This window comes from Cololabis saira, chromosome 18 (assembly GCF_033807715.1).
Source record: "Cololabis saira isolate AMF1-May2022 chromosome 18, fColSai1.1, whole genome shotgun sequence".
In the NCBI taxonomy this organism is placed as follows: domain Eukaryota; kingdom Metazoa; phylum Chordata; class Actinopteri; order Beloniformes; family Belonidae; genus Cololabis; species Cololabis saira.
In genome coordinates, this window is record NC_084604.1 from 8,994,175 (window position 1) to 9,004,606 (window position 10,432).

Sequence of the window (10,432 nt, forward strand, 5' to 3'; positions counted from 1 at the left end):
GTCTATTCTCTGTTATAGAGCTCAGTAATGATGTTATAGACCGCTGTGTCTATATATCTATCTAAATAGATTGTGTAATTTTAGACCAGTTATGTTTTGTTTTTTTTGTGTTTAAGCTGTATCAAAGATGGAACTGAGTCAGTCCGTGACTATCTGAGTTTTCAGCGCCGTGTGATTGACAGCTGTCAGACCTGTGTGTGTGTGTGTGTTCTTCTGAACAAGTTTGTGACTTTACTCTGCTTTCTGCGGAATAGGCCTATAGAATAGAAATAGAATAGAATAGAAACCCTTTATTATCATCATACTGGTACAATGAAATTAGGCAGCAGCTCCGTCAAACTGCACACATGCAAAGACTATGTAAACAAGTACTGTAAACAACAAAACGAAAAACAGGAAACGCATATACATATATACATACATACATACATACACACACACACACTATAAAAAAGAGTGAATGGGAGGATAAAAATGTACATGAATGGGTGGAGGAATATTGCACTTGAAAGGATGGAAGAGTATATATATAGTAATATACTATAAGCTTGCTTAGCTCAATAAAAGTGAGAATAAATGTTGTTTGGTGGGTAGGATGAGGTGTTGTTGAACGTTAAAATGACTATCATAAGGGCCCATGGAGAATGCTCCGCCCCCTCTGTACTGAGACCCACGCTCCGCCACTGGGCCCATCCATTTTTGTCCTGGCCCACCCAAAAAAATATTTCTGAAGAATTTCTGCGAATGGACTTTTCTTTCTTATGCACCTGAGAATTAAAAATTTCATCCAGACTGCTGAACTTCACCCCAGAAACTTTAGAAGCAACACGCACAATTCTCCCCAGGGAGTTTTTTTCCTTGCTGGCAAGATTTCCGTACCAACAAATGATACAAAATGAAATAACAGATTCAATAAAAGCACTATAAAACATTTTCATCTGGGTTTTTGTCTACCTGGAATTTAGCGAACTTCCTCAGACAAAAGAGGCCTTGTTGACCTTTTTTGCAAAGCGTATCACAGTTCACATCAAATTTGAGCATATTATTAATATTATACTTATACTCTGAGTAGGCACACTGTTACCAACATGACAATTTCCTATGTGTGTTACAAAAATGGCAAATAAACGCAATCTGAATCTGAATCTGAATCTGAATTATCAATTATAGTGCTGAGATATTTGTAACTGGTCACTAGTTCAACTGGCTGGTTGTGAAGAACACTACAATGAGGAACTGGGGATTTACATCTAAAATCAATGCAAACCTCTTTTGTTTTAGAAACCAAAGAGGTTTGCAACAATACCATCACCAAGCTCCAAAGTACAATACATGTGAGGATGTTCTTCAATCGCTATAGTCAGTGGACGTCTTCACTTCTTTCTACAGGTAAGAATTGTTACCACTCTATCTTCTCAATTGAACAATATTAATCCTACCCCCAGTTATTGAATCCTTCTCTGGATCGCGATGATTGCGATGGAGGGTCTTTCCACCTCAGATCCAGTAATCCATATTTTTCCCTCTGTATATTCCACATCCAACCCACGGACGTATCGCCTTCTCATGGAGGGAATAACCCAAGTAAATGAGCTGATTCTAATTTCTCCAGACGACACTCAGATCTCTGTTTGACAATGCACGCCACCCTTGCAGCTTCTATATTGTTTGTGAGGCATACCGGTACATGTATATCTGTATACGCGTCACGGGGTCCACACTCGCACGTCCACTCACCACCAACAATCCAATACACCATACATCAGACATACATGTGACCTCTGATCTTTCAGCAGGGAAAGCTAAGATGTATACGAGAATATATACACTCAACCCAACTGCTTGTTAATGCCAATTTCTAATCAGCCAATCACATGGTATCATCACGTGACAGCAACTCAATGCATTTAGGCGTGTAGACATGGTCCAGACGATCTGCTGCAGTTCAAACCAGCACTAGAATGGGGAAGAAAGGTGATTTAAGTGACCTTGAACGGGGCATGGTTGTTGGTGCTGGATGGGCTGGGGACCAGGTGGGTCCCCCCTTATGAGCCTGGTCCTGCTCAAGGTGTCTTCCCTCCTAAAAGGGAGTTTTTCCGAGACACTGTTTGGCTTAAGGTTTTTCTTCCAATATGGGAGTTTTTACTGCCAGTGTTTATTTTTATGTAATAATTGCTCAGGGATGTTCTGGGTCTCTGGAAAGTGCCTAGAGACAACTTCTATTATAATCCGCTATATAAATTAAATTGAACTGAGTATTTCAGAAACTGCTAATCTACTGGGATTTTTACCCACAACCATCTTTAAGGCTGAATTATGGTTAAATCAACGCAGAGCCTACGCCGGCTACACGGGAGTCTCTCCGTAGCCTACGCCGTAGCCTGACGTGCACCTCCCAAAAATTGTAACTACGCGTCGAGGCGATTTTTCTGGGTTGTTTTTGTTTTTTGCACAATTATTATTATGTCTTTGATTCACTGTGACCGGAAAAGCCGGAAACTAAACAAAGTATCAACTAGTGCTCTGGGGGGGTACTGCACTGCGGAGAAATGGAGTGACGGAGAAGTTTGAAGGGTTCACGACGGCGTCACGGCTGCGGCGTAGGCTCTGCGTTGGTTTAAGGCAGAACCTTAAATCAGCCTTTTGGGTTTACAGAAAATGGTCAGAAAAAGAGAAAATATCCAGTGAGCCACAGTTCTTTTGGCACAAATGCCTTGTTGATGCCGGAGGTCAGAGGAAAATGTACCAAACTGGTTGGAGCTGATAAAAAGGCAACAGTAACTCAAATAACCACTCGTTACAACTGAGGTCTGCAGAACAGCATCTCTGAACCACGACACGTGGAACCTGGAGGCAGATTGGCTACAGCAGCAGAAAACCACACCGGGTCACTCATGTCAGCTAAGAACAGGAAACTGAGGCTACAGTTCGCACAGACTCAACAAAATTTTACACCAGAAAGAAAAACGTTGCCTGGTCTGATGAGCCTCCATTTCTGCTGCCACATTTGGTGGTAGGGTCAGAATTTTTGGCGTCAACAACATGAAAGCATGGATCCATCCAGCCTTGTATCAACGGTTCAGGCAGGTGGTGGTGTAATGGTGTGGGGGATATTTTCCGGGCACACTTTGGGCCCATTAGTACCAACTGAGCATCATCTCAACGCCACAGCCTACCTGAGTGTTGGTGCTGACCATGTCCATCCCTTTATGACCTCAGTGGACCATCTTCTGATTCTACTTCCAGCATGATAACGTGTCATAAAGAATCATCTCAGACTGGTTTCCTGAACATGACAATGGGTTCACTACTCAAACAGCCTCCACAGTCACAAGATCTCAGTCCAATATTTGAGATGTGGTGGAACAGGAGATTCACATCATGGATGTGCAGCCGACAAATTAATGCTATCATGTCAATATGTTCCAAACTCTCTGAGGAATGTTTCCACAACCTTGTTGAATCTATGCCACAAGGTGGTTCTGAAGGCAAAAAGGGGTCCAACCCAGTACTAGCAAGGTGTACGTAATAAAGTGGCCAGTGAGTGTATATAATGTGACTTCAACTAGTATTGCCACACCTGGTGATATGTGGCGTTGCTACAGTGATCAATTCGAGAGGCGACAAGGCTGTGGACAAGGATGGCGAGTGAGGGATGAAGGCAGTCGCTTGATGTTTCAGAGGAGGAAATCAGTCAGTCTACAACATCTGCCACATCTGTCAGGGTTCTCACATCTGTCAGGAGGTCTCACATCTGTAAGGGTTCTCACATCTGTCAGGAGGTCTCACATCTGTAAGGGTTCTCACATCTGTCAGGAGGTCTCACATCTGTAAGGGTTCTCACATCTGTCAGGAGGTCTCACATCTGTCAGGAGGTCTCACATCTGTAAGGGTTCTCACATCTGTCAGGAGGTCTCACATCTGTCAGGAGGTCTGACATCTGTCAGGGGTCTCACATCTGTCAGGAGGTCTCACATCTGTCAGGAGGTCTCACATCTGTCAGGAGGTCTGACATCTGTCAGGGGTCTCACATCTGTAAGGGTTCTCACATCTGTCAGGAGGTCTCACATCTGTCAGGAGGTCTCACATCTGTCAGGAGGTCTGACATCTGTCAGGGGTCTCACATCTGTCAGGGGTCTCACATCTGTCAGGGGTTCTCACATCTGTCAGGGGTCTCACATCTGTCAGGGGTCTCACATCTGTCAGGGGTCTCACATCTGTCAGGGGGTCTCACATCTGTCAGGGGTCTCACATCTGTCAGGAGGTCTCACATCTGTCAGGGGTCTCACATCTGTCAAAAGTCTCACATCTGTCAGGAGGTCTCACATCTGTCAGGGGTCTCACATCTGTCAAAAGTCTCACATCTGTCAGGAGGTCTCACATCTGTCAGGAGGTCTCACATCTGTCAGGGGTCTCACATCTGTCAGGGGTCTCACATCTGTCAAAAGTCTCACATCTGTCAGGAGGTCTCACATCTGTCAAAAGTCTCACATCTGTCAGGAGGTCTCACATCTGTCAGGGGTCTCACATCTGTCAAAAGTCTCACATCTGTCAGGAGGTCTCACATCTGTCAGGGGGTCTCACATCTGTCAGGGGTCTCACATCTGTCAGGGGTCTCACATCTGTCAGGAGGTCTCACATCTGTCAAGAGGTCTCACATCTGTCAGGGGTCTCACATCTGTCAGGGTGTCTCACATCTGTCAGGGTTCTCACATCTGTCAGGAGGTCTCACATCTGTCAGAGGTCTCACATCTGTCAGGGGGTCTCACATCTGTCAGGGGGTCTCACATCTGTCAGGGGTCTCACATCTGTCAGGGGGTCTCACATCTGTCAGGGGTCTCACATCTGTCAGGAGGTCTCACATCTGTCAGGGGTCTCACATCTGTCAAAAGTCTCACATCTGTCAGGAGGTCTCACATCTGTCAAAAGTCTCACATCTGTCAGGAGGTCTCACATCTGTCAGGGGTCTCACATCTGTCAAAAGTCTCACATCTGTCAGGAGGTCTCACATCTGTCAGGGGTCTCACATCTGTCAGGAGGTCTCACATCTGTCAGGGGTCTCACATCTGTCAGGGGTCTCACATCTGTCAAAAGTCTCACATCTGTCAGGAGGTCTCACATCTGTCAGGGGTCTCACATCTGTCAAAAGTCTCACATCTGTCAGGGGGTCTCACATCTGTCAGGGGTCTCACATCTGTCAAAAGTCTCACATCTGTCAGGAGGTCTCACATCTGTCAAGAGGTCTCACATCTGTCAGGGGTCTCACATCTGTCAGGGTGTCTCACATCTGTCAGGGTTCTCACATCTGTCAGGGGGTCTCACATCTGTCAGGAGGTCTCACATCTGTCAGAGGTCTCACATCTGTCAGGGGGTCTCACATCTGTCAGGGGGTCTCACATCTGTCAGGGGGTCTCACATCTGTCAGGGGGTCTCACGTCTGTCAGGGGGTCTCACATCTGTCAGGAGGTCTCACATCTGTCAGGGGGTCTCACATCTGTCAGGGGTCTCACATCTGTCAGGGGGTCTCACATCTGTCAGGAGGTCTCACATCTGTCAGGGGTCTCACATCTGTCAGGAGGTCTCACATCTGTCAGGAGGTCTCACATCTGTCAGAACATCTGTATGATTTTATGTAAAGCTGCTGTGAAGATGGTGTGAATGTTAAAATGCCAGCAGCAGTTTCAGCTTTACTTGGACATTTCCTCTTTGATGCTGCATTTACTGACAAATAAAGAGGAAATCTCTAAAATAGTTATTTCTTAACAGTGGCAGTGCCGTTATTAGAGGTCAGAGAGGATTTCAAATGAATGTGAAGATGAAAAAAAGACCAAATCATGTTGAAATAAACAAAATAGTTTTAAATAGTAACTGATAACCACCACAGACACACCGAAAAGACATAAAAGACCACAAGAATGACAAAGTATCTGGATAAAACAGCACAGGGATGACTCAAAAATGACTTGAGAGAGGAGAAAATAAGATATGCTGTTTTTCCTTAAACTATCAGTGGTTTCTCATGAATGACAGTTTCTGTGCTGCAGCGTCCTCAGATACCGTAAATACAAACTAGAATGAACTGGACTGATTTTTAATGACATTTATCTGTATATGTCCACGGTGTAAAGACTTTTTTTGATGACGTTAAAACCCGTCTGAGCTCAGTGAATCTTCAACTGCATTTAAGAGGCTATGTTTTAGACAAGCACTGCTGATCACCAGCAGTGACAAACGGATCACCAGCAGGTGTGCAGACCTCTACAGAAGCAGATGTTTTGGCATACTGGTGTGTGTTAATACAATACCAAGAGGGAAAGACATCAGCATTGGTCTTAGAGAAGTGACTGCTGCTGCACATCAATCTGTAATCTGTTATGGAACTATTTGGAGTTCAAAGTTATACACAATGATTATTCACAAGTGGAAAAACATCAAACACAGTTGTCAGTCGTCTCAGGAGTGAAAATCCCAGCAAATTTACCTCAAAATCAGAAACCCAGGAGCTCCATCTCAGAGTCTCCAGACCTGACCATCTTAGCGCCGGGAAACACCAACCCGACGGCCGACCGTCGGCAGAAAAAAGCAGTGGGACTTAAAGTCGGCTCCTGCTTCTCCAAGTCGGTCAAAGAAATACACCCAAACACACCAACTGGAGCATACATTCTGCCCGAGGCGTAATATGTCCCCATAACTGCAGGCGGTGCTAATCTGTGATGTCGCCCAGAAAGAAAAGGAAAAAACAACAAATGGAAATCATAGATCGCTCTGGTGTCGAGTTCTGAACAGAGGCCGCTGTCATCAGTCAGTGTTTTCACTTCTGATTGAAGTCAAGAAGGATCTAAAATACAATGCTAATAATGAAAATATCAAACACAATCCAAATCCAAACCGATGCCATGATAGAGTGTAGTGCAGCGTCTGTGCCATCGCTGTTTATCTAGTATGTTAACCATCGTCATTTCTGGTTAACTGATTCTCTAATCAAGGGCTAGCACCAACAATCAGATCATCACAGAGGCAGACGGCTAGTGGACGATTGTACATGTCGAATCAGCCAAAATGAACGCCAACGGACGACTGCACAGGAGACACCAACCCGACAGGAGTCACTGACAATTATCAGGTTGGTGCGCCCCGGCCTTTAGATGTAAAGTCCATGATATCACAGCTAGATGAAGGCAGAACCAGTAAAGTTTGCCTGGAAGGGTTTCCAGGAGAAAACAGATGAGACCAAACTGGACATGTTTGGTCTTCTTTAGGACCACTGCAGTCCAGTGACCTTCTTGCACGTGATGACAGCCAGAAAGCATGAGCTGCTGAGGTGAAATTCAGTTGCTTTTATTTGTGTTTATTCTTCCAACTTCACCCAAAACAGATGACGATGTTCAACTTACTTCAAGAAAAATAAAAAGACCTCATCCGCTCCACGAGGGCCAGATCTAACATTTATGTGTGATCCTTCTCTTTCCACGTGTCTCGTGTATTTAGACAGAATCGGACTGAAAGAACCCTCTGATCACTGGAGATGGACGGGTTTGAACATGACGGAGCTTTGAACCTTCAGAGGAAGGAATGAAACACAAACGGAGAAGAGCTTCCACCAAGGGAGGATCGGCTCATGTCCAGACTCGTTCAGACCGCTGAGACTCCCACATTGCCTCAGGTCGGCTGGGTGGGGATGTCCCACAATGCACCAGTAGGACATCCATTTCAGATTTGTACCTGCGACAAACCAGTTTTCAGATATGTGGTTAAGAGAATATCTGCAGGAACATTAATCATCTCAAACGGTCCACATCAGGAGAAGAAGAAGCGGTTTTCTTGTGTTGAAAACAGATTTAGTTTTATTAAAACACCAGGCCAGTAGTTTGACATCAGGAAGTGATGATCATTTTCAAATCAGTTCCCTGCATGTAAGGTCTAATGGCACTTTTCCACTAGTACCTACTCAGCCCGACTCGACTCGCCTCCACTCGGTTTGGCTCTTTTCCACTAGGGGTCTAACGTGCAGAGTAGATACTTTTTCTTTAACTATTCTGCCGAGGTTCTAAGTGGCTGAGTCGGCTGTATCTGACATCATCACACTACAGGCCACCGATTGGTCGGGGGGTTGGAGTCAGACGTCTGAGTCAGGATGTGTAATCAGTGAAAGAGTGACTCTGATGGCTTCTGGTTCATTTTATTGGACCAGCAATGGCAGCAAAAAAGTCTGTTTCGTGGTCCAAGTCTGAGGTGCAGATGTTCATAAACCTGGTGCTGAGGAGAGAATTAAAAAGGGATCTAGACGAGCGATAATGACCGACCAGATCTACCAGGAGCTCTGTCACTTGATAGCTGCTCACGGCTCCAGCTGACTTTTCAGCAGCGCCGACACAAACTAAAAAAATTAAAAACGTTGCCGCTTGAAGCTTCTCTCACTCTCATTTTTTAACTTGATATCAAACACAAGCCACAGACCCAGCAGCACATCTATCATCTCCTCCAGGTTCTACATCTTTAGTGTTGTTGTCTTCACCGTTTAAATCACACAATCAAATACGTCACAGCAGCTTCACTCCAACCCTCCTACTTCTGCTCCAGGTGCTGAATTGTTCTGGAAAAGAAACCAGGCCGAGTTGAGTCGAGCCGAGTAGGTGCTAGTGGAAAAGTGCCATAACTAAAACGAACCGACCAGTGAGAGGCAGAGAAGATCTTATTTGATCTCTGGAACACAGTAGAACCTGAACCTGGTCTGGTTGATTTCACTGTTTCACAATGAGTACTGTCCAACAACACAAAGCTTTCATGTAGAAGCGAATGGACAAGGTCAACCGGTCACGGGCCAGAGGGGGGGGGTCATAGTTAGGGGCCAGGGAGGTGACGTCACGGCCAGAGGGGGACGTCACATATCATATTGTGTCTTGTCTATCATGTTCAAATTTTTATTCTAGCTTTTTACTAAACCTTGGGAAACAAAGTCTGACACAAACCCTGTGAGTAAAGTTGATTTTGATTCAGGGTGGCGGTCCTGCTCATCTGCAGCAGTGACGGTGATGGTCATGCCTCCAGTGGTCTCTGCACATCTTCCTCGTCACGTTCATCTTCATGTTGCTCTGCAAGCGTCAGTTAGAGAATCCCACGTGGTCACGGGTGACTTGCCGCAACCGGCTCTCAATTCTTACGCCACAGAGCTGCTGTTGCAGCAGGAAGTGTGTTGGTTCCTCTGAACATGTGAGCTGCTGTTGCAGCAGGAAGTGGTCTGTTCCTCTTTTTGAATGACCAAAAACACTCGCCCGTTGCCTGCAACCTGAATATTGATATAGCTGCTGCCGCTGTCCGTTTCTCCAGCAGGATGTTGCTCCATATTCTGGCCGTGCTCCAACCACCAGCAGTGCTGATGATGGTTAGTGGACAACTGTGTCTGTCCACCTCCCTTCACCCCACTCCCCACTCATGGCCAGGGGGTGGCCAGGGGTGGCCACGGCCCCCCTACAAATGTACTGGCCACCCCACATGCCGGTCACATAGATTCTATCGTCAGTTCTGCGTTTCATCCCAAATCATTTGGGCCAAATGCATATCAGTAGGTGTTTCTTTAAGTATTTCTGAGCCTGTATACTACAACAGTATAATAAAATCCTGTAATGATGGCTTTTAGTTTTGGTGTCCATCTCAAGAAATTAAGTGGCCCCATCTGGTCCCCCCTATGAAAAATATTTGGAGGCACCCCTGGATGATGATCCTGAGGTTGATCATGCTTTAAACACTCATTTAGAGAAATACATTTATGACATCAGTGGAATAATCTAGTCCAGATCTGACCACTGGGTGTACTGGTGTTTGAACTGGACCTGGTCTAAGATGGTGTGGATCCTCAAAAACTGTTTGACAGGGTTTATAAAAACCCCTGACATTTTGAAGAATCTTTAATATATGTAAAGTCTGTTCACCTGGATTTTAAACTGGTTCAGATCCTACAAAAAACAGATGTTTCTCTTTACTTCCTGATTGGAAGCCGACTTTAGAGTTGTCGGTGTGTGTGTGTGTGGACTCGCCTCCTCCAGCGCGGCCACCGTGTTCCTGCAGTGGGACATCCGTGTGGTGAAGCTGGAGGTGGTGGGAGCTTTGTAGTCCTCCGTGGTCTCCTCCACGAACTCCCCCACGCTGATCTGCTCCGGCATGGTGGAGCCGCTCGGAGCCGGAGCCAGGAACAGAACCGGAGCCGTCCAGGAAGAAACGGGAAACAGCTGTTCCCACAAACTCACAGGACAGAGCGGCCGCGCAGGCGCAGTGCAGACTCCGCAGGTGGGGCGGTCACACCTGGACGGCTGGCGGTGATCCGGACCGTCACCTGGATCCTCACAGCTGGAACTAAGCCGGTGTCAGTAGTTGTGGTAATCCGGTGTGGGGTTCATGGTCCTCGGAGGCAGAACAGTCCCGAGCCTCCCTTCTG

General features: G+C 46.0%; 1 protein-coding gene across 1 annotated transcript in view; it reads right to left on the reverse strand.

Annotated features, from left to right (window-relative positions):
* asap2b (ArfGAP with SH3 domain, ankyrin repeat and PH domain 2b) overlaps nt 1–10,432 on the reverse strand; it is a 65,247-nt gene extending 54,815 nt beyond the window's left edge. The window contains exon 1 of the mRNA XM_061706931.1: nt 10,035–10,432. Within this exon, the coding sequence (XP_061562915.1) occupies nt 10,035–10,160 (126 nt within the window). The 5' untranslated portion in view covers nt 10,161–10,432. The remainder of the gene's footprint in view (nt 1–10,034) is intronic.